The following is a 24,568-nucleotide window of genomic DNA, read 5'->3' as shown; positions in this document are numbered from 1 at the left end:
AACAGCATTTCGAATTCTGCTTTTTCACAGCACACGCTTGAATAACAATAGCGTGTGGGGCACCTTTACATTCCAACTCAACCTGTAATTGATTCACAGGCACCACGTTACCAAGCCATTGTCTCTGTAGCCTGGTTGCTGCTTCTGACATTAATCCAGACTTTAAGATTTCTTCATTCAATTTAGGAACTACACTTTTCCCTTTTCCTTCAATAATAAGATTCACATCACCACCTTTTATCTCCTCACTAACTTTTAACACACCTTCGAACACAAATAACTGGGAATTCTCACTTCCCACTATTACCAAGGTTAACCCTTTCTTCACTGAACCAAGTCCATCTGACCCACAAGGACTGCATTCCTTTTCAACTGAATCAAATACCTCAGACTTTTTCTGGGCTCCATTACTAGGTTCAATACCACGTGCGTCCACATCTTGAACACACTCAAATGGGACATTTGCCTCTTCCAGGCTTTCAATACCCGTACCCTTTTCAAATTCTAAATTCCCCTGATCCTCCCAGCTACTCTCTGGGCAACTCCCTTCCGGAGTAAACTCAACCCCGCGAGCTGAAACAACCTCATCTGCCAACCCAGCAGACTTCTTCAAGGTAATGGCATCCTTTTCATCTAGGACTGCCCTCATTTCATTATCGGGAACACCTTTAGAATTTTCAACTTCTTCAAACAGTTCTGCCAAACCAGACAGATCATCCATGTCCAACTCTGGACCTTTTAACAGCCTTATCTGTTTTTCATCTTTACTTCGTGCCTCTATAAATTTTCTCCTGGCTAAGGGCAGGACTACCTCCTCCCCTTACTCTCTTTCACTTTACTATTCTCCGTTTTACCACCCTCTAAACCCTCGTGATACAGGGTCGGTAAAAACGTCTCGGCCAAATCGATACTGGCCTGATTTAAACTGGTCTCGTTCTCAGCTGCCTTTCTCGACATGCTGCGAGTGATCGCGCATGTGGGATAGATCTTGGAATCTAGGGGCGGGACCTCAACACTCACAGGCTGGCTCGTCAGCTTCATTGCTGACCAAACCTTACCACCGGCTAAATCGTTACCAAGAAGGACATCCACGTCAGTTCTCGGGAATTCTGATCATACCCCTATTTCAACTGGTCCAGATACCAGATCACAATTCAGAATGATCCTATGCAAGGGCACCGCTTCTGTCCCTTTTCCTATTCCTCTCAAAGCTACCATTCCTGTCTTGCGACCAAAATCCAGTACCTTACTGCTAATCAATGACAGTTCAGCTCCCGTGTCTCTCCAGATCCGCACTGGAACTGGTGTGTCTCCCTCTCTCACAGACACGGTTCCTTTTGAAGTACATTTCTCAGACCCTTCTCATACTCTGTCTACCTGGGGCTCTCTCGTCGATTTACTGATTACCACAGCACATATAGGGACTGCTGCTTTCCATTTTCCTGTCTCCTTCCTCGGAGCAAGGCACCTAGATGCAATATGTCCCACCTTTCCACAATTAAAACAGGTCAAGCCAGGAACTCTCCTGCTGTCTTGCCTCTCCTCCTCAATCTTACCACTAGCTCCTGGTGGGACCTCTGCCTCAGCCGGCGGGCTTTCTCTACCATTCCCACGGTCTCTCTGGTAACTTTTATTCGAGGAAAACTTTGTCTTGTGGTTTAGGGCATATTCATCTGCGAACCTAGCAAATTCGGAGATGGACTTATTCGGCTTCTCATTCAAATACATCCGGATATCATCCGAAACACAACCTTTAAATTCCTCAATCAGAATTAACTCCCTGAGACGCCAAAAATCTTCTTCCACTATTTCTGCTGCACATCAGCGAACCAAGAGCACACCCCTCTCATAGGTAAACTCGGTATACGTCTGATTCCACCCTTTCTTTAAATTTCTGAACTTTTGTCTATAGGCCTCAGGTACCAATTCATAGGTCCAAAGAATGGCCTCCTTTACTTTCTCATAATTCTCCGACTCTTCCTCCTCCATGGACAATGCCGCATGTGCCCGTTGTGCCTTCCCTTTTAACACACTTTGTAACAACGCCACCCACTGCTCTTTGGGCCACTTCTGATTCACTGCCACCTTTTCAAAAAGCAAGAAATAACTATCAACATCGGTTTCCTCGAATGGAGGTACTAACCTCAACTCCCGACTAACATTAAACCGCTCCTCTTGGTCTGACCCTTGAACTCTTCGCTCTTGCCTTAACTTCTCCATATCCAAGTCATGTTGCCTCTGTTTCTCTTTTTCAGCTGCTTCCAGCTGTTTTAACTGAATTTCATGCTCCCTTTGTTTCTCAGCTCTTTCCTGCTCCTTTTCCTTTTCGGCTCTTTCCTTTTCCTTTTCAGCTGCTTCCAGCTGTTTTAACTTAATTTCATGTTCCAACCTTAACTTCTCCAACTCTAACTGAGCCGTCCCTCTAGCTGGTACCTTTTCAGGGATATTTTCCAATACCTCAGCTGAAAACACATTCTTCACAATATGATACTGAGTTATGGCCCTCCACACCTCCCGCTTTTTCATTGACAACCTCACCTCTGCGAGGTTTAGTCCTTTCGCAGTATTTATCAATTCCAACTTGGTGGCAGCCTCTAGCGCCTCCAGAGTCGGGTTTTCTATAAATTCATCCACGTCCATCTTTGCTGGTTTCTCGTCTGGCTTCCCGCGCAACGAGACCCACGTTTGGACTTAAGCCCAATTCACTGGCCCTCCAATTTGGTATCAAATCTCTAGACGAGATCCCCAAGTTGTTACGAACCCCGTAACTGGGTCACTTACCAGCAAAGATAGAGAGGTCCGTTGAAGTCTGATGGTACTATTTTTAACAGTATTTATTGGTAAAAATACACAAAAATAATATCAATGCAAACATACAGATAATATATGTCGTCAATACTAAGTCTAAAGGTGCGGGTATAATAATAATCAATAAGAAATAGCTCTATCGTTGTCTAGGGGATAATGTATTGTCCGATGGAAATACAAAAGTCACTCAGTTCATACAGGCTTCAGCCTTTGGGGACCGCTGGGTTTTCAATTGTTGGAGAGAGAGAGAGATTTTGAGAATAGAACTTGCCAGCTTTCCTTTATCCGCGCTTGATCCGTATTCGTCCTTTAGCGAGGCCGTTCCGTGGAGGACTTGTCATCCAGGCAAGGATGGACACACACACAAGCCTCCACCAGTCTCATATGTTTCTCCTGGTGTGTCTGAAGGGGTTGTTCCCCAGACCCTCTTTTATCCTTATTCACGGGGTCTCAGATGTCAATCAGGTTGGGATGATGAAATCCCTCAACCAGCCCACTCTGGTCACCCCCTGAGGGCTTCAATGAATAGTACAGTACTCAATACACAATTCCGTCTCCAAGAGACAATGGCCGTTATCCGTGGCTTTGTATCGCTGAGGCCAGGACCCACATTCCAAACCCTTGTGGATCCTGCGTGTCTCTCTCTCATTTCCTGGGTCCCAGACCTGAATTAATAGCGATCTTGCGATTCTCACAAAGGAGGGGGCTACTTTGTACCCTTCGGCCCCTCAGAGTTGTGGCACATTCGTAACACAGGGAAAGTAGGTTCCTTGGTACAGGGCGCAGGGGCAGGCGTGAGCTCTGAGCTCTCAGGGGCCTTCTTCCTCGGGTGTTTGGACTTCTTCGCATTCCTGCCCAACGGGTTCCCCAACTGAACCGTAGGGGCAGAGGTAGAGGAAGCAGCAGAAGCAGGCGCAAGGGTAGGAGCAGGGGCAGTGGTGCCAGAGGTAGACTGCTTGGGCCAGGGATCGGAACAGTCCCTCCTACATTTCCCCGCAGGTACTCGGAGCTCCGGTACACCTGGTAGTCTACTCCTTTGTCCCGGACAGTAACCCGGCCTGCGGCATCCTGTATAAACAGCTGGCGCTGGAAAGGGATTACACTGTGCAGGGTGCGTCTCTTAAACTGGCATCTAATGGCAGTGACCTCTGATCTTACTTGTCCCAAGAGGGCTAGATGAGGAAGGAGGACTTCATCGGGATTAAAGAGCTTGATGTGCTTGAGGACGATCCATTGTGTGGAAGCGGTCACCAGCTCCATCTGCAAAAATGTGCCCTCAGCTGTGACCCCCTGACTGAGAGCCCAGTGCACCAACTCGGCAGTCATCAGGTGCACCACCACCTTCCCCGAACTCTTTCTCAGAGGCCACCACCCTGCCTACACTAACCATGGCCTCCGTGCACTGTCCGAACTCTTTCTCAGAGGTCACCACCCTGCCCACACTAACCATGGCCTCCGTGCACTGTCCGAACTCTTTCTCAGAGGCCACCACCCTGCCTACACTAACCATGGCCTCCGTGCACTGTCCGAACTCTTTCTCAGAAGTCACCACCCTGCCCACACTAACCATGGCCTCCGTGCACTGTCCGAACTCTTTCTCAGAGGTCACCACCCTGCCTACACTAACCATGGCCTCCGTGCACTGTCGGTATGCTTTCTCAGAGGCCACCACCCTGCCTACACTAACCATGGCCTCCGTGCACTGTCCGAACTCTTTCTCAGAGGCCACCACCCTGCCCACACTAACCATGGCCTCCGTGCACTGTCGGTATGCTTTCTCAGAGGCCACCACCCTGCCCACACTAACCATGGCCTCCGTGCACTGTCCGAACTCTTTCTCAGAGGCCACAATACTGACTACTCCCACCATGGCCTCCGTGCACTGCTCCAGATTATTCCAGGGTGTAAAATGCATTGCACCTGCGTTTGTCCTCCACCGACCGCAGCAAACCTGCCGAGGATGGTGAGCCAGCCGCCCTTGCATGGTTCCCTGGAGGTCTGTGAGTGCCAGGAGACCGATCCCGTGAGGTGGCGTAACAGTGTGAGATGAGAAACAAATCGAATAAGCACTGCTGAAATATAAGCAGCAATGCCTGCAGCGAGTTGTGTTCCTGGATGGAAACATTTGGAACCTCCTGCAGTATCAGTAGATCCCATTGGTCTGGTCACCCTGAGGTTTTGGGGTCCCGAGAAGTGCTGGGACAGCTGGCAGACAATCCAGAGCCGCTTAAGCTGTGGGCTGGAAGAGCAGTCTTCTGTTGCCAGGGCAGTAGGAAGGAGCCCCTCACTCGTAGGCACCAGAAATTCCAATGCCAGGAAAGGCTCCTTTGGCCTCAAAGAACTCCCAGGCCACAAAAGGTTGAAATGACCAAACTGGGAGTGACAGTGTGGTAGGACGGTGCGGAGCGAGCTGCTCTTGGTGTCTGACCCCAGGACTGTTTGATGGGATGATGCGGAGGGAGCTACGCTCTGTGTTCGGTGGGATGGGGAGATGTGCGTGTGGTGTGTGTGAAATCAGACTTATCATCCAGGGCTCGGGTGAGGATTGAATTCCTGCAGACTGTCTCCTGTACACTTCCCTCCCCACGTGCTCATGCTGGTTTCTGTGTTTCAGTCCTCAGCCTGCTGTTTTTCTGTATTTACTGGGGTCACTACGCTACAGATGGAGTCGGTAACCACTCTATCAAAATCCTGGGTATGTCTGGAGATTGGGAATGGGTGAGGGGTAGGGGTGATGTGAAGAATCTTAGGGCCTGGTTGTATTGCCCAGATACCGAACATTTGAATGAGGCAGAATTTGCCAGAGAGATAGGGGATAGATTGAGGAGGAAGAGAGAAGGATAGCTTCTGCGGGGGAAGGGGGAGAGATAGCGTGGGGGAAAAGAGTGAGGAGATAGAGAAGGGGAAAGTGGAGACAGAAGTGGAACTTGGGGTAAAATAGTGAGGGGGTTTGTGGTGAGAGCAGAGATTATAGAAGGTATAAAGAGACAGCAGACCAGAGTAAACAGAGTGGGCGAGAATTTGCAGAGATATGAAGGGGAGAGACAGAGAGAGAGAGTGGGAGAGAGAAAGAATGGGGAAAGTGTGGGAGAGAGGTGTCAATTTGGGGAGATAGATATGGGGGAGATAGCAAAGGAGATAGAGTGGGGAAAGTTTGGGAGAAATAGAGAAGGAGAGAAAGTGTGTGAGGGGGAGAGTTTGGGGAGAAAGGGGATGAGTTTGGGGAGAGAGGAGAGTAAGTGGAGGGAAGGGGAGAGAATGCAGAGAAAGGGGAGTTTGAGGAGAGGGAGAGGGGGAGTTTGGGGAGAGAGGAGAGATTTTGGAGGGAGAGAAAGAGGAGAGAGTTCAGGGAGAGGGGATAGAGAGATGGGGAGAGTTTGTGGAGGGGGAGAGTATGGAGAGAGAGGGGGGAGAGTTTGGGGAGAGAGCAGAGAGATTTTAGAGGGAGAGAAAGAGAAGAGAGTTTGGGGAGGGGGTGGAGAGCTTGGGGAGAGTTTGAGGAGAGGGGTAGAAGTTGAGAGAAGGGAGAGTTTGAGAACAGGGGAGAGCTTGGAGAGAGATAGAGGGTGGAGAGTTTGCAGAGAGAGAGGAGAGAGTTTGGGGAGAGTATAGGAAATGAGAGAGAGAAGGGAGAGTGTAGGAAGAGAGAGTTTGGGGAGAGACGGGTAAGTTTGGAGAGGGGGAGTTTGGGGTGAGACTCACGGGGAAAGACAAAGGGGAAAGTTTGTGGAGAGAGGGAGAATAAGGAGAGAGGGGTAGTGCGGAGGACATGGGGATTATGGGGAGAGATGGGGGACTATGGGAAGAGAGAGGAGGGAATGGGGAGAGAGTGGGAGAGTTTGCGGAGAGAGGGTGTGAGTTTGGGAACAGGGAGAGAGATGGGTGAGTTTGGGCAGAGAAGAGGGGAGAGAGGGGAAGAGTTTGAAGGAGAGATGGAGTGTATTCAGAAGAGAGAGGGGAGAGTTTGTGGAAAGGCGAGAGTGGGGAGAGAGAGTGTGGAGAGTTTGGGGAAAGAGCAGAGAGTTTGGCGACGGGGAGAGTTTGGGGAGAGAGGAAAGTTTGGGGAGAGTATTGGAAAGGAGAGAGAGAAGGGAGAGAGGGTGAAGGGTTTGGAGAGAGGGTGGAGGGTTTGGGGAAAGAGGGTGGAGGGTTTGGGGAGAGAGAGTTTGGAGAGAGAAAGAGAAAGGAGTTTGGTGGGAGAAAGGGGTAGAGTGTGGAGAGAGAGGAAAAAGTTTGGGGAGAGTATGGGAAGGAAAGAGATAGTTTGGGGAGAGATGGGGAAAGTTTGTGTAGAGGGAGGAGAGGGTGTTTGAGTGGGGAATGGGGAGGAGAGGGCGTTTGAGGGGGAATGGGGAGGAGAGGGTGTTTGAGGGGGAATGGGGATAGAGTTTGGGGAGAGAGAGGGTGGAGAGTTTGTGGAGAGAGAGTTTGGAGAGAGGGGAGAGAAAGAGAAAGGAGTTTGGGGAGAGTAGGAAGAAAGAGAGAATTTGGGGAGAGACAGAGGAAAGTTTGGGTAGAAGAAGGGAGAGCATGCTTGAGGGAGAATGGGGAGGAGAGGGATTTTGAGGGGAATGGGGAGTGGAGGGTGTTTGATGGGGAATGGGGAGGAGAGGGTTTCTGAGGGGAATAGGGTGTTTGAGGGGGTAGAGGGAGGAGAGAGTCTTTGAGGGGAATGGGGAGAAGATTGTGAGGGGGAATTGGGAGGGTGTTTAAGAGGAATGGGGAGAGCGTTTGAGGGGAATGAGGAGGGGTGTTGGTTTAAGGGCTATTGGGGATGAGAGGGTGTTTGAGGAGTGTAATCGGCCGGCGGTGTGAGTCTAGGGAAGACAGTCTCTGGCCCCGCCAGACTAGTGAAGTCTGATGTGCAAAACCTGCTGTTTGTGTGATCTGTTCCCTGTTACAAATCAGTACCACAAAATAGGAGACAGTACACCATATGTAATTAAACGATTTAGTTTTATAATTCTTAATTTGACTAATGGGTTAGAATAGTAAAACAAGAAGAAAAGGGCCCATTTTAATGAAACAGTCTAATGTGCATGTTGGAGCTCTCAGTCTCCCTTCCATCGGTCCTCCATCGATTTCCCCGGGCTTCATCGACTCCCGGCCCCACTCCAAGTCCACTCCGTCCTGGTGTCTACAACCGCTCCTTTCTGGCATCTTCTCCCTTCATCTTCCGCCGAACAAAAGACCCAGATCACCTCGCTCTCAGACACGCAAGAAAAAACACTCTCAGCATTGGACGGCACACATTCCAAGTCCCCGTTATCTCTAGTCATAACCCAAACATTGTTGGTACAGAAAAACCATTATCTTAGCAGCAAAGAGGGTGTTAGAGGAGGAATGGACTGGAGAGGGTTTGGTGGTGAATGGGCAGGGGAATGTGAGGGGGACTGGAGAGTGGAGGGTGTTTGGGGGGAATGGTGTTGGTGTTTAAAAGGGAATTGGGAGGGGAGGGTACTTGAGGGGGTATAGGGAGTCAAGGGTGTTTTGGGGGAAGTGAATTTGAGGGGGAAAGGGGAGGGTGTTTGAGGTGGAATGCCAAGGAGAGGATGTTTTAAAGGGAATGGGAAGGAGAGGGTGTTTGAGGGGCAATGGTGAGGGGAGTGCATTTGTTGGGGAATGGGCAGTGTGTTATGGGGTGGGGGTGAGGTTTGGATGGGGTTGGAAATGGTTGAAGGAAGGGAATGGGGAGAGGAGAGTCAGGGGAACAAATGAGGGTGTGATGGCTTCCTGGGGGGGAGGGGCAGGAGTGGATGGGCTCGGTGAGAGTCAGATGGGCACTCGACGCTCGCTGGCTCTTTGCCCCCACACTTAACCTTCACCATTTACTGTCCATGTCCCCCACAGCCAAACTGTTAAACTCGGTCAGCTTCCTGGTCTTTCTGCTGCTGCTGATGGTGTTGGCGAAGGGCTTCACCATTACCAGGTGAGTGAGCGTCGAGGATTACCGACACTGGAAACCTGCATCCCAGACCACTCCCTACCATCCCTCCGATCATCCCTCCCCTAACATCCCTCCATTCATTCCTCCAATCATCCCTCCATTCATCCTTCCCCTAACATCCCTCCATTCATCCTTCCCCTACCATCCCTCCGTTCATCCTTCCCCTACCATCCCTCCGTTCATCCCTCCCCCAACGTACTTCCATGCATCTATCCTTTCATACCTCCCCTCCTCACCTTCATGCCTGCACCCCTCCCCAATGCAGCCTTTCCCCTCCCGCACCCTGTCCCCCTCACCCTTCCACCCTCACCTGCACATTCCCCCGCCCCCTTTCCTTGACCACCTTCCTGACTCCCCTTTCCACCCCCCAATTCCCCACCCTCCCCCTTCCCCCTCCCCCCCCCCCCCCCCCACTCCTGCAGTACTGACTGATGGATTAAGTTGATTCCCCCTCCTCTTCTCAGGGGCCGGATCAGCTACAATGGGTCGGTGAAACTGGCCGTGTACATGACCCTCTACACTGTCACCCACGCTGTCCTATTTGTCTATGAGGCAGAGGTAAGCTCCTGGGCGGGGACTGTCTGTCCGGTGACGGTTTGGGAAAGGGATAGGACGGGTCCACGAGTTAAACTCTTCAAGGCTAACTTTGATGGGGTTTGACAAAGGCTTGCAAAAATCCCTGGGAGAGGCTGTTGGCAGCTAATGAAACAGCTAGCAAGTGGAAGGGCTTCATGCAGTGAGACTTGGTTCCTGTTAAGAGTGAAGAGCAAGCCTGCTAGGAGTATGTACCCTGGCTGATGAGGGGTTTCAGGGTTCCTGTCAGGAAGTTGGAGGTACAGGCAGCTGGGATCAAGTGAACCACTGGTGGAGTGTAGGAGCACATTTAGGAGGGAAATCAGACAGGCTAAATGTATTGGAATCAGATCCGGAACGAGAGTCACAATCAGTTTCATGTATTGTGCGTACAGTGAAACAGAGAGTGAAATTAGCCACGTGCGTTAGCGACCTCTTTTGCTTTTGGCACACCTCAGAGTCAGGTTGACTATCATGGACATACGTCCTGAAATTTCTTGCATTGTGGCAATATTACAGTGCAAGACGTAAAAAGTAGTATCATTTACAATACGAAGTAAAATCAATCGTGCAACAGAGGAATAATGGGGTAGTGTTCATGGATTTATCACTGTTCAGAGGTCAGATGGCAGAGGGGAAGAAGCTGTTCCTATAACTTTAAGAGTAATCTGAGGGGATGCTGGGTATATGGAAGGAGCTGCTAGAGGAAGTGTTTGATACAGGTACAATAAGGTTAAAAAGAAATTTGGACAAAGGTTTGGAGCAAATGAGTCAGGTGCAACCATATAGGAACTGTTAAGGAACACACAAGATAGGCTGAAAGGTCAGTTACCATGGTGTAATACTAACTCTATAAAAGCCTCTCTCGCTGTTCTGTTGCTCTCCCGCCTCTCCCATATCTCCCCGTTCTCTCTCTCTCTCTCTATCTCTCTATCGCTCATCCCTGTCTTTCCCGCTCCCCTCTTTCACCCCCAAATGCTATCACCCCATCTCCCCAACCCTCGTCCCTCTCCCCCCTCCCTCTCTCTTGCCCCCGCTCACCCGCTGACGATGTCCGTGTCCCAGTTCTTTGACCCAGGGCAGGTGCTCTACACGTACGAGTCTCCTGTGGGATACGGGCTGATGGTGCTGCAGTGCGTGGCCTACCTGTGGTTCAGTTACGCTGTGTATATCACCCTGAAGCAGCACCCGGAGAAACAGGCCTTCTACATCCCCTTCTTCGCCGCCTACACCCTCTGGTACGTGTTTGCCTTCTGCCCATTACTGAGTGGGGGGGAGGGGGAGAGAGAGAGAGAGAGAGAAGCACACGTGCACACATACACACACAAAGGACGGAGATATATACACACAGAAATATAAATGCACTTGGCTTGAAACAGACCTACCTCACTGTTTCACACCCCCCGCTCCCCACCCCCTCTCTCTCTTTTATTCTCTATCTCATTCTCGCACTCTTTTCACATGCAGATACACACATGCAGTGCACGCGCACAGACATGCACACACATAGGCACACGTGCACACACCCCCCCTCTCTCCAGGGTGCCTGTCCTATTGACTCTGACTCACACACACACACACACACACACACACACACACACACACACACACACACACACACACACACACACACACACACACACACACACACACACACACACACACACACACACACACACTTACTTTATATCTATTTCCTCCACCTCTCTCCGAGTTGAACCTCCAGGTGTTGTGCTGAGCAGTGGGGGGTGGGAGGGGGAGTGTAATGCTTGGGATTCTGGTCGAAATGCAGACATCACCATCTCAGTGTGCAGACGTCCCGTTTGTCAGTGACCCAGCTCCAACCCTAGAAAGGGACGGCGACAAGCTCTGGGAGAACGTGGGGAATGCTCGGGGGGGTGGGGGGCGGAGAAGTAAAGAGGGCGAGCAGTCGGGGAACGCTTGTCAGCGGGAGAGCAGCTGGAAGGTCAAACTTCCTGTGTTCGCAGGTTCATCGCTGTCCCAGTCACCGTGCTGATTGCTAATTTCGGCATCCCGAAGTGGGTGCGGGAGAAGATCGTGAATGGGATGCAGCTGGGCATTTCTCTGTATGCGCATACTGTCTTCTTGGTGAGTTTCTGTCGCGCCGTCTGGTCCCAGGAACCCTTTCCCCACTCCCGAAATCTCCTCCGCACCCTCCCTCCCGTAGTCACATCTGCTCTGCCGGGACCCCCTGGAGCGGCAGAGAATTGTGGACATCACAGAAACCAGACTCCCCTCCCCTGACCCCGTCTACACTTTCCAGTGCCTCAGTAAAGCAGCCGAGGATTCCACCCACCCCAGACATCCTCTTTCCACCCCTCTCCCATCAGGCAAAAGTCTGAAAGCACGTACCACCAGACCCATTATCGGAGTTTAGAATGGATCTCCCCTACAGTAAAAGATGAACTCTCGACTCCCAATCTACTTCGCTGTGTCCCTTGCACCTTGTGTCCACCTGCACTGCACTATATATATGGTGTTGATGTATGAAGGATCAAGTCCACAGCTCCTTGAAAGTGGCTGCACGGGTTAAGAAAGCAATGAGTTTAAGAGTTGGGAAGTCAAGTTGCAACTTGATAAAGCTGTGGTTAGGCTCCGTCTGGAGAAATGCATTTAGATCTGGTTATAGCAAGGGTGTGGAGGCTTTGCAGAGGGTACAGAAGAGGTTCAGCGGCATGCTGACCGGATTAGAGGGCATGAGGTCTACGGAGAGGTTGGACCAGCAGAGGAAGACGTGCCGGAAGTCTATGAGATTATGGGAGGCGTAGGGAGAGTAGACAGCTGGTATCTTTTACCCGGAGTAGAATTGTCTAATTCCAAAGAGAAGTGGGGGACGTTCAAAGGAAATGTGCAGGACGAGTCCTTTTTTCAAACACAGTGTAGTGGGTGCCTGGAATTTGCTTCCGGGGGTGGTGGTGGAGGCAGATAGGATAGAGGCGTTTAAGAGGGTCCTAGATAGACACAGGAATTTGGAGGGATGTGGACATTGTGTAGCAGAATGGATTAGTTAAGTTATACATTTAAGTACCTGTTTAATTAGTTCAGTACAGCATCATGGGTCAAAGGGCCTGTTCCTGTGTTGTACTGTTCTATGGACTGTGCGTCTGTTATCGATGATCTGATGCACGGAATGATCAGTCTAGGTGGCACACTGACAAAAGCTTTCCACTCAGTCATAAGACAGCAATAAATCAAAGTTCAAAATAATCTATTATCAAAATATGTCACCATACACAACCAATTATGATGCATTGTAGAGCTTTGACCAGTGGCAAATCAGTGTATGGGATTTTTTAGTAAGAGCAAGTTAAAGGAAGGCAGGGGCAAGTGCAGTGGCCGTCGTCGGAGTGGACATAGTCGGAGTGGTGATCTTCAAAGACGGGCTTCACTCAGAGAAAGCAAAGGAAAGAAAAGCTCACGTTTTCTCCTTCTCTTTTTTTATATCTGCTCAGCTGGGAGAGTAGAGATGAGAGGCAGGATAGCTGAATGCTCCTCTTGCAGGATGTAGGGAGGCAGTGTCCCTGACCACTAGTAACTGCGAGAAATGCATCCAGCGTCAGCTTCTAACAAACCGCGTTAAGGAGTTGGAGCTGGAACTGGATGATATCCGGATTATTCGGGAGGCTGACGGTGTGATAGATAGGACATATAGAGGTGTAGTTACACCCAAGGAGTGGAACTCTGGAAACTGGGTGATAGTCAGGAAGAGGAGAGGGGTTAAGGAGTCAGTGTAGAGTACCCTCGTCGCCATCCCCCTCAACAACAGGCATATCACTTTGGAGTCAGGGGGGATGTCACAGTGATCGGGTCTCTGGCACTGGGTCTGTGTCTGTGACTCAGAAGGGGAGGGTAGAGAAGAGGCATGTTGTGGTGACGGGATTCTTTAGGGGAACAGACAGACGTTTTGTGGGCAACCATGAGATTTCTGGATGCTATGTTACCTCCTGGGTTCAGGGTCTGGGATATCTCGGATCGAGTCCTCAGCATTCTTAAGTGGGATGGTGAATAGCCAGAGGTCACGATCCATGTAGATGCCAATGACATGGGTAGGACAAGTGACTAGGTTCTGCAGGGAGAGTTCAGGGAGTTAGGTGCTAAGTTAAAGGGCAGGATCTCCAGGGTTGTGCCATGTGCTAATGAGGGTAGAATTGGGAAGATTATACAGTTTAATACCTGGTTAAGGAGTTAGTGTAGGAGGGAGGGCATAAGATTTTTGGATCATTGGGCTCTCTTCCAGGGAATGTAGGACCTGTATAGTAGGGACAGTTTACAGCTGAACTAATATCCACACAGGAAGGTTTGTCAATGCTGCATGGTGGGGTTTAAACTAGAGTTGCAGGGGGGTGGGAACCAGAGTGCCAGAACAGTTGGTGGACAGGGTGTGGAAGCAGATATTGATAAGACCTCAGACATGGAGTCCTGCCATGTGCAGAAGTTCGCTGACGACACGGCCATAGTGGGGTGTGTCAGGAATGGACAGGAGGAGGAGTATAGGAAACTGATACAGGACTTTGTGATATGGTGCAACTCAAACTACCTGCGTCTCAATATCACCAAGACCAAGGAGATGGTGGTGGACTTTAGGAGATCTAGGCCTCATATGGAGCCAGTGATCATTAATGGAGAATGTGTGGAGCAGGTTAAGACCTACAAGTATCTGGGAGTACAGTTGGACGAGAAGCTAGACTGGACTGCCAACACAGATGCCTTGTGCAGGAAGGCACAGAGTCGTCTGTACTTCCTTAGAAGGGTGGCGTCATTCAATGTCTGTAGTGAGATGCTGAAGATGTTCTATAGGTCAGTTGTGGAGAGCGCCTTCTTCTTTGTGGTGGCGTGTTGGGGAGGCAGCATTAAGAAGAGGGACGCCTCACGTCTTAATAAGCTGGTAAGGAAGGCGGGCTCTGTCGTGGGCAAAGTACTGGAGAGTATAACATCGGTAGCTGAGCGAAGGGCGCTGAGTAGGCTACGGTCAATTATGGAAAACCCTGAACATCCTCTACATAGCACCATCCAGAGACAGAGAAGCAGTTTCAGTGACAGGTTGCTATCGATGCAATGCTCCTCAGACAGGATGAAGAGGTCAATACTCCCCAATGCCATTAGGCTTTACAATTCAACCACCAGGAGTAAGATATGTTAAAGTGCCGGGGTTGATTGTTTTTAATGTATTTAAGTAAACTACTTAAGAACTTTTTAAAAGCTATTATTAATGCTTTTTGAGAGAGTGATTTAGAGGCATATCATATTTTTACTGAGTTAAGTATTGTATGTAATTAGTTTTGCTACAACAAGTGTGTGGGACATTGGAAAAAATGTTGAATTTCCCCATGGGGATGAATAAAGTATCTATCTATCTATCTATCTATCAAAGTCAGAAATCAAAAGGTTGAGCATGGTTTGACAGAACCGAAAAGGGTGAACACAGGACTGAAGGTGTTGCGTCCGAATGCGTGCAGTGTATGGAATAAGGTAGATTATCTTTGACACAGTTGCAGATTGGCAGGTGTGATGTAGGCATTACTGAATCATGGCTGAACGATTATAGCTGGAAGCTTGATGTCCAAGGATTACACATTGTATCGAAAGGACAAGCACGAAGGCAGAGGGGGCAGCATTGCTCAGTTGGTAAAAAAAAATGAGACCAAATTATTAGAAACAAGTGACATAGGGTTGGATGGTGTTGACTCATTGTGGATAGAACTAAGAAACTGCAAGGGTAAATGTTGTATACAGACCCCTGAACAGTAGTAAGGATGTGGTCTACAAGATAAAACGGGAATTAGAGGATGCATGTCAAAACGGCAATGTTACAATGGTCATGGGGGACTTCAATATGCAGGTAGATTGGGGAAAATCAGGTTGGTGCTGGATTCCAGGTGGGGAATTTCTAGAGTGCCTATGAAATGGTTTTTTTTAGAGCATCTCATGGTTGAGCCCACCAAAGGATCAGCTATTCTGGATTGAGTGTTGTTCAATGTACCAGGATTGATTAGAAGAACCCTGAGGGGAAAGTGATCACAATATGATCAAATTCACCCACAAATCTGAGAAGGAGAAGCTAAGGTCAAATGTGTCAGTATTACAGTGGAGTGGAGGGAAGTATGAGAGAGGAGTTGACTAGAATTGATCGGAAAAGAACACTGGCAGGGATGACGGCAGAGCAGCAATGGCTGGAATTTCTGGAAGCAATTCAGAAGGCGCGGGATATATACATCCCAAATAGGAAGAAGTATTCAAAAGGAAAAATGTCACAATGGTGGCTAATAAGAGAAATCAAAACCAACATAAAAGCCAAAGAGAGAGGGTATGTAATAGGGTAAAAAAATAGCAGGAAGTTGGGAGATTAGGAAACTTTTAAAAACTTACAGAAGGCAACTAAAAAAGTCATTAAAAAGGTGAAGATGGAATATGAAAGTAAGCTAGCCAGTAATATTACAGTGAACACCAAAGGTTTCTTCAGATACGTAAAGTGTGAAAGAGAGGTGAGGGTGGACATCGGACTGCTGGAAAACAATGCTGGAGAGGGAATAATGGGGGACAACGGAATGGTGGACAAACTGAATAAGTATTTTGCTTCAGCCTTCACTGTTAAAGACACTAGTGATATGATGGACGTTTCAGGTGTCAGGGGCATGAAGTGTATGAAGTTGCCATAACTAGTGAGAAGATTCTTGGGAAACTTAAAAGGTCTGAAGGTAGACCTGGAAGTATACCTGGACCAAATGGTGTTACACCCCAGAGTTCTGAAAGAGGTGGCTGAAGAGATTGTGGAGGCATTAGTAATGATCTTTCAAGAATCACTAGATTCTGGAATGCTTTCAGAAGACAGGAAAACTGCAAATGTCATTCCACTCTTCAATAAGGGAGAGAGGCAGAAGACAGAAAACTGTAGGCCAGTTAGTCTGACCCCGGTGGTTCGGAATATGTTGGAGTTGATTATTAAGGATGAGGTCTCAGGGTACTTGGAGGCACATGATAAAATAGGCCAAAGTCAGCATGGTTTCCTTAAGGGAAAACCTTGCCTGACAAATCTGTTGGAATTCTTTGAAGAAAGAAAAAACAGGATAGGCAAAAGAGAATCAGCTGATGTTGTCTACTTGGATTTTCAGAAGGCCTTTGACAAGGTGCCACACATGAGGCTGCTTAACAGAAAAGATTCTAGCCTGGATAAAGCAGTGGCTGATTGGCAGGAGGCAAAGAGTGGGAATAAAGGGAGCCTTTTCTGGCTGGCTGCTGGTGACTAGTGGTGTTCCACAGGGGTATGTGTTGGGACAAAATCTTTTATGTTATGTTATGGCTTTGTTGCAAAGTTTGCAGATGACATGAAGGTAGCTGGAGGGGTAGGTAGTTTTGTGGAAGTAGAGAGGTTACAGATTAGGGGAACGGGCAAAAAAAATGGCAGATGGAATACAGTGTTGGGAAGTGTATGGTCATGCACTTTGGTAGAATAGAGAGAAAATACAAAAAACTGAGGTACAATGGGGCTTGGGAGTTCTTCTGCAGGATCCCCTGAAGGTTAATTTGAAGGTTTAGTCTGTGGTGAGGAAGGCAAGTGCAATGTTAGCATTCATTTCAAGAGGACTAGAATAGAAAAGCAAGGATGTAATGCTGAGACTTTATAAAGCACTGGTGGGGTCTCACTTGAAGTATCGTGAGCAGTTTTGGGCCCGTCAAGATGTGCTGAAACTGAAGAGAGTTCAAAGGAGGTTCATGATGATAATTCCAGAATGGAATAGCTTGTCAAATAAGAGCGTTTGATGGCCCTGGGCCTGTATTCACTAGAATTCAGAAGAATGAGGGATGACCTTTTTGAAACCGATTGAAAGGTGAAAAGGTCTTGATAGAATGGATGTGGAGAGGATGTTTCCTACGGTGGGAGAGTCTAAGACCAGAAGACACTGCCTCAGAATAGAGGGGCATCCTTTTAGAATGGAGTTAAGGAGAAATTTCTTTAAGGTTAAGGTGAATCCGCAGAATTCTTTGCCTCAGGCAGCTGTGGAGGCCAATTCTTTATGTATATTTATGTTGATAGATTCTTGATTGGCCAGAGCATGATGGGATATGGGGAGAAGGCAGAAGATTGGGGCTGAGAGGAAAATTGGATCAGCCATGATAAAATGGAACGCAATGGGCCGAATGGCCTAATTCTACTCCTATGTCTTATGGACTTATTTTCTTTCAGGTATTCACTGTAAATGCAAAGAAACACAATAGGATCAGTACAGAACTGCACACAACAGGATGGACAAATAATCAGTATGCAAGAGATGACAAACTGAGCAAATACAAAAAAAAACAAACAAAATAATAATAATAAATTAGCAATAAATATCAATACCATGAGAAGAAAAGTCCTTGAAAGTGACTCCATAAGTTGTAGGAAGAATTCAGTGTTGGGTAAATGAAGTTGAGTGAAGTTATCCGTTCTGGTTCAATGTTGGGTAATAATTGTTCCTGAACCTCGTGGTGCGGATGCTGAGGTTTCTGTACCTCTTCCCTCATGGCAGCATTGTGAAGAGAGCATGGCCTGGGTGGTGGATACTGCTTTCCTGCGACAGTGCTCCTTGTGGATGTGCTCAGTGGTGGGGAGAGCTTTATCCATGATGGACTGGGTTGTATCCACTACTTTTTGTTGGCTTTTCTGTTCAAGGACATTGGTGTTGACGTACCAGGCCATTTTGCAATCAGTCGGTATTCTCTCCACTGCACTATAGAAGCTTGGCAGAATTTTTGACGATATACCAAATCTTTGCAAACTTCTAAGCACGTAGAGGTGTTGCTATGCTTTCTTTGTAATGGCAATTACATGCTGGACCTAGGACAGATTCTCTGAAATGATAACAACAAGGAATTTCAAGTGGCTAGATTTTCTCTACCTCTGTTCCCTGATGAGGATGGTTCATGCACCTCCAGTTTCCTCTTAATCAGCTCCTTGGTCTTGCTGACGTTCAGTAAAAGGTTGTTGTCATGACACCACTCAGCCAGATTTTTAATCTTCCTTCTGTATACTGATTCATCACCACCTTTGATTAGCAAACTTGAATATGGCATTGGAGTTGTGCTTATCCACACAGCCACAGGTGTAAAGCAAGTAGAGCAGGGGGCTAAGCAATCAGCCTTGTCGTACACTGATGCTGATGAAGATCATGGAGGAGATGTTGTTGCCAATCCAAACTGAATGGTGTCTACAAGTGAGCAAATCTCACTTAATAGCTTAATAACTCATCGGGTTTATTAACTTCAAACTTTCTGCATTTCCATTCAGTTGAACTGCATGTGCATGTAACGAGAGCTGTATAACTCTCCTTCTACTATAGGCCATGAACTTATCAATCACCCCTGCTGTGGACACTTTCCGGAGGTCCAAGATCCGTATGCTCCACGACCGCTGGACTAAGTGTGTAAATGTAGGGGGGGACTATGTTGAAAAATAAATGTGCTAGGTTTTCTAAAATTGACGCCTTCTACCTTAGGCCACGAACTTAACAATCACCCCTTGTACATATACTGCAATTGCTTTACTTATTTATTGATTGATTAATTTTTACAAATTAATGGTACACCAATTAATATACAATACAATAACATGAACACCATCTTTTGCACTTCTTACTTTTGTAACTTAACATTGAACTGCTGCTGCTAAGCTAACAAATTTCACGACACGTTCCGATGATGATAAACCTGATTCTGAAACTTGTCTTATGGCGGCAGTATAGTGCAGGATGTAAAAAATCACGAAATAAATAAATAGTTCAAAAACGGAATCTGAAGGTAACGTCATTGGGTTCACAGACCATTGAGCAATCTGATGGTGATGGGAACGTGTGAAATTTCCTTTGCCTCCTGAGGCAGTAGAGGTACTGGGGAACTTTCTTGGCCACAGTGTCTACCAGGACAGGCCTCTGACGTGGTGATGCTCACTCTTTGGAACCTGAAGCTCTCAACCTCAACACCAGTGATGTAGACATGAGTGTGCACACCACCCACATTCCTGAAATCAATGAGCAGCTCTTTTGTTTTGCTGACATTGAAGGAAAGGTTGTTGTCATGACACCATCTTACTCAGCTCTCTACCTCCTTCCTGCACTCTGACTCATTGTTATTTGAGATGCGGCCCACTACGGTGATGTCATCCGCAGACTTGTGGATGGAGTTGGAGTGCAATCTGGCCACATTCTTAACACCACCATCCCCTGACCTCGCTACCCACGGTCTACACGTAGACCTCTATAAAATCTCCCTCCCGCCTCCCTAAAGAAAGCAGGCACAGATTCTGTAACCCATCCTTGTAACTAACTTCATCAGTGTGCTCACACAGTATTGAAATTGGAACATTATGTTGTAGTTGCACAAGATGCTGGTGAGGCCATACTTCTGCTACAGGAAAGATCAGAGCCAGCTTCATTATTACTGATGTATGCCATGACGTGTGTTGTTTGTCAACAGCAGCACAATGAGGGAAAAAAATACTGTTAAGTTACAAAAGTAAGAAGTGCAAAAGAGGATGAGAAGATGAGAAAAGAGAAGATGGTGTTGATGGGTTCATGGTCCGTTCAGAAAGAAGGAAAGGTGCCCAGAAGATTTATGAGAATATTGCTAGGACTCGAGGGACTGAGAGGCTGAGCAGGTTGGGATGTTTACCACTGAAAGTGGAGACTGAAATGACCTTCTAGAGGTCTATAAAATCATGAGAGGCATAGATAGGGTGAATGCACTCTATTTTTTTCCCCAGGGTTGGAGAATTAAGAACTAGAGTGCATATGTTTAAGGTGAGAGGGGAGAGATTTAATAGGAACCTGAAGAGCACCTTTTTCACCCAGAGGGTGGTCCATATCTGAATGAGCTGCCAGAGGAAGTGGCTGAGGTGGGTGCATTAAAAACATTTTTTACATTGGACAGGAACATGGATAGGAAAGGTTCAGCCAAAGACAGGTGAATGGGACTAGCTTAAATTGGGATCTTGGTCAGCATGGATCAGTTGGGCCAAATGGTCTACCTACAGATCTATTTCCCCAAGCCCTCTGGTCCCAGTAACATCCTCGTGAATCTTTTGTGCAGCCTCTCCAGTTTAATGACATCCTTCCTGTAGCTGGGTGACCAGAACTGCACACAATATTCCAAGTGTGGCCTCACCAGTGTCTTGTACATCTGTATCACCGCCTGTCCAATGAAGACCAGTGTACTAACCACCTCCTGTCTATCCATGTCTCCACTTCCACCTGTGGCTAGCGATGACACAGCAATCTCTACAATCCCAGGCACCTCCTCCCTTACTTCCCAGATTGTCCAAGGATACATTTGGCTGGACCTTGGGGGTTTATCCACCTTCACACACTCCCCAAGAACACCTGCACGTCCACATTCACAATGTGTGTTGTGTTTCGGGACGTCACAGTCGTCTTGTCGAACGTTTCCACAGACGAGAAACACTCATTTCAGAGCCTGTCCATCACACACTGATCCTTAAGGCAACCTCCTCTTTCCCTAGGTACCTTTTTGCCCTTAATATTCTGCTAGAACCTCTTAGGATCCTCTTTCACCTTCTCTGTCAGAGATATCTTGTGTCTTCAAGATTGATGCAATTACGAAGAAGGCACACCAGCTGCTCGACTTAATGCAGTTCGAGGAGATTTGGGATCCCACCAAAGACTCTAACAGATTTCTACAGATGTACCAAGGAGAGAGTTCTGACTGGCTGTGTCACCGTCTGGTCTGGAGGCTCCAATGCACAGGATTGAAAGAGGGGGGTAGAGGGTCGCGGAACCAGCCAGCTCCACCACAGGCACAACCGTCCCCACCGTCGAGGACGTCCTCAAAAGATGGTGCTTCAATAAGGCAGCATTCGCCTAAGTACCTTCATCACTGCCCTAAATCCACTTGGACCTGTGGCTAACAATAATACAGCAATCTGTATCAGGGCCCTGGTGTTTCCCCCTCCCTTGCACCCCACAATGTCCAAGCATACACTTGGTCAGAACCCAGTGATTTATCCAACCTCATGCACCCCCTCCCCAAGCCTATATCTCCCCTTCCGTAACCTATATATTTTGGGACATCGCTCTCATCTTCCCTGAATGAGCTTCTGTCAATGCAGAAAAGAAACGTTAATCTCAGACCTCACCCATCACATAGAGACAACCACACTGGTCCTTAAGGAAACCCACTCTCTCCCTAGTTACCCTTGTGCTCTTAATACTCTAATAGTATTGCTCTTTACCTTGAATGTCAAAGCCCTCCGATACCCCCTGCAGTATACTCCTCACTGGCCAACAGATGGGACAGGTTAAGATGGGGATCTTGTTGGCAGGGACCAGCTGTGCCCAAAGTCCTACTTCTGTCCCACCGTGACTGAGTACACACCGTGCCGCGAGGAGTTCCCTCTGGATCGAGGAGGGGAGTCACTCCCGCCTGCAGCAGCTCACTGGGGTGGGGATGGGGGGGGGAGACTCTGCGACTGACGGCTGCTCTTCCTGCCCGGACAGGTGATCACACGGCCCTCGGCGGCCAACAAGAACTTCCCGTTCCAGGTGCGGAGCTGGCAGATCGGGGCGGCGGGCGGAGGCCAGCTGGCTATCCCACAGCGACCCCGCGGGAACGGCGGCACGCTCGGGACAGACGCCGCCGCCACTGGCTTCACGGAGCTCTTCACCATCAGGCCCATCAGCACAGGCACGGTGGGTGGGGAGGGGAGAGGTGGACAAAATGGGAGGGGAGCTTTGGAGGGAAGGTGGGAGGGAGCGTAATGCGGATGAGGGGGCAAGAGGAGCGAGGGGAGGACGGGAGAGGAAGGTGAAGGGAGAGGGAGGTGGAGAGGAAAGGGGAATGGGGAGGATGAAGGGTGATGAGGAGAGGGAAGGGGAGAAAGACGAGGGAAGAGGAAGCGGGGAGATAAGTTAGGAGGGATAAGAATGAAGCTGTGGTACCACTCACTGATCCCACGTTCCTCTCTCCTCAGATACCGGCCACCAAAGGCAGTGAGGAGACGGAGTTCCCCATAGATTGGATCACCCCTGGGTCCGAACCTCACCCTGGACTCTCTCCCAACAGCCTTCCCTCCCTCTACACATCCCTGGGGGAGAGCCTCAGTGTACAGGGACTCTGTGGGAGACACATATACAGTCGCTAGTGATGGGGTGGGTGGGGGTAGGGAGGGAACCTGGAGAGGGAGCCTGTCTCTGTCCAGCCCGTGGGACGGTGTGGAGGGAGCTTCACTCTGTGTCTGACCCCGGGAGTGTGTGATGGGACGGTGTGGAGGGAGCTTCACTCTGTGTCTGACCCCGGGAGTGTGTGATGGGACAGTGTGGAGGGAGCTTCACTCTGTGTCTGACTCCGGGAGTGTGTGATGGGACGGTGTGGAGGGAGCTTCACTCTGTATCTGACCCCAGGAGTGTGTGATGGGACGGTGTGGAGGGAGCTTCACTCTGTGTCTGACCCTGGGAGTGTGTGATGGGACGATGTGGAGGGAGCCTCACTCTGTGTCTGACCCCAGGAGTGTGTGATGGGACGGTGTGGAGGGAGCTTCACTCTGTGTCTGACCCTGGGAGTGTGTGTTGGGACGATGTGGAGGGAGATTCACTCTGTGTCTGACCCTGGGAGTGTGTGTTGGGACAGTGTGGGGGGAGCCTCACTCTGTGTCTGACCCCGGGAGTGTGTGATGGGACGGTGTGGAGGAAGCTTCACTCTGTCTGACCCTGGGAGTGTGTGATGGGACAGTGTGGAGGGAGCTTCACTCTGTGTCTTTAATCCACTTTCAGTTGCTTGCTGTGGTCAGTGGTAGACCACTTACACTAGATACCCCCAACTCTAAGTGTAGTGTGCCAACTGTAAATAATCCCCCCTGGGTCGGAGTACTGGGGAAGGCAAGCTCTATTTGTACATTTAAACATGGGCTACATTCCCTGGGGTTACTGGTGAGCGACAAAGGGTGAGATGGTGAGCGTTGGGGGTGTGAGAAAATCACTGGGCACCGACCACCTCTAGGGTTGGATCCCATGGACATGGTATTACAGGAAAGTTAATAGTTGGGCAGAAGATTGACTGGCTGGCAGGAAGCGAAGAGTGGGCCTTTATTTTTTGCCGCTGGTGTCCAGTGGTGCTCACAGAGGTTGGTGTTGAAACCACTTTTGATACATCCCTTGTCAGTAATTTAGAAGATGGAATTGATGGCTTTGTGGCCAAGTTTGCAGATGATTCAAAGCTGGGAGGAGGGGCAGGCAATGATGAGAAAGCAGGGAGTCCAAGCACTCCTTCAGACAGATGAGGAGAATGGGCAATGAAGTGGCAGATGGAATACAGTGTATGGTCATGCATTTTGGTAGAAGAAATAAAGGTGTAGACAACATCGTGAACGGGGGCAAATTCAGAAATTGGAGATGCAAAGGGACTTGGAAGGATTTCCTGAAGATTTACTTGCAGGTTGAGTTGATAGGAAGTAAGGCACGTGCATTGTTGGCATTCATTTTGAGAGAACTAGAACTTAAAGGGAAGGATGCAATGCTGAGGCTCTATAAGGCATTGGTTTGACTGCACTTAAGAGTATAGCGAGCAGTTTTGTGTCTATGAAAGGGTGTGCTGGCATTAAAGAGGTTCCTGTGAATGAAAGGGTTAATGTATGAGGATCATGCTCTGAGCCTTTACGCCCTGGAGTTTAGAAGACGAAGATATTGTCTCACTGATCAACACACACAAAATGCTGGTGGAATGCAGCAGGTCAGGCAGCATCTATAGGGAGAAGCACTGTCGACGTTTCGGGCTGAGACCCTTCGTCAGGACTAACTGAAAGGAAAGATAGTAAGAGATTTGAAAGTAGGAGGGGGAGAGGTGGGTGAAGCTGAGAGCCAGAAAGGTGATTGGCAAAAGGGATACAGAGCTAGAGAAGGAACACGTTATTGGCAGAAGGAATCAGCTTCACCCCACGCCCTCCTGTCTTCTGCTATCATTTTGCATTTTCCCCTCCCCCTCCTACTTTCAAATCTCTTACTACCTTTCCTTTCAGTTAGTCCTGACGAAGGGTCTCAGCCCGAAATGTCGACAGCGCTTCTCTCTGTAGATGCTGCCTGGCCTGCTGTGTTCCACCAGCATTTTGTATGTGTTACCTGAATTTCCAGCATCTGCAGATTTCCTCGTGTATTGTGCTGGCATTAAAGAGGTTCCTATGAATGAAAGGGTTAATGTATGAGGATCATAAGAACATAAGAGATAGGAGCAGGAGTAGGC

At 48.6% G+C, this 24,568-nt stretch overlaps 1 protein-coding gene across 2 annotated transcripts in view; it reads left to right on the top strand.

Annotated features, from left to right (window-relative positions):
* tmem145 (transmembrane protein 145) overlaps positions 1-24,076 on the top strand; it is a 64,764-nt gene extending 40,688 nt beyond the window's left edge. For both annotated transcript variants that reach the window (XM_073055991.1, XM_073055980.1), the window contains 7 exons: positions 5,423-5,503; positions 8,659-8,737; positions 9,220-9,313; positions 10,394-10,566; positions 11,317-11,437; positions 21,835-22,026; positions 22,308-24,076. In XM_073055991.1, coding sequence (XP_072912092.1) covers positions 5,423-5,503; positions 8,659-8,737; positions 9,220-9,313; positions 10,394-10,566; positions 11,317-11,437; positions 21,835-22,026; positions 22,308-22,478 — 911 coding nt within the window. In that variant the 3' untranslated portion in view covers positions 22,479-24,076. The remainder of the gene's footprint in view (positions 1-5,422; positions 5,504-8,658; positions 8,738-9,219; positions 9,314-10,393; positions 10,567-11,316; positions 11,438-21,834; positions 22,027-22,307) is intronic.
* Positions 24,077-24,568: the final 492 nt, after the last annotated feature.

Source organism: Hemitrygon akajei, chromosome 1, assembly GCF_048418815.1.
Source record: "Hemitrygon akajei chromosome 1, sHemAka1.3, whole genome shotgun sequence".
Classification (NCBI taxonomy): Eukaryota; Metazoa; Chordata; class Chondrichthyes; order Myliobatiformes; family Dasyatidae; genus Hemitrygon; species Hemitrygon akajei.
The sequence above is the reverse complement of the archived record's forward strand: the minus strand, read 5'-3'. Positions and strand labels throughout refer to the sequence as shown.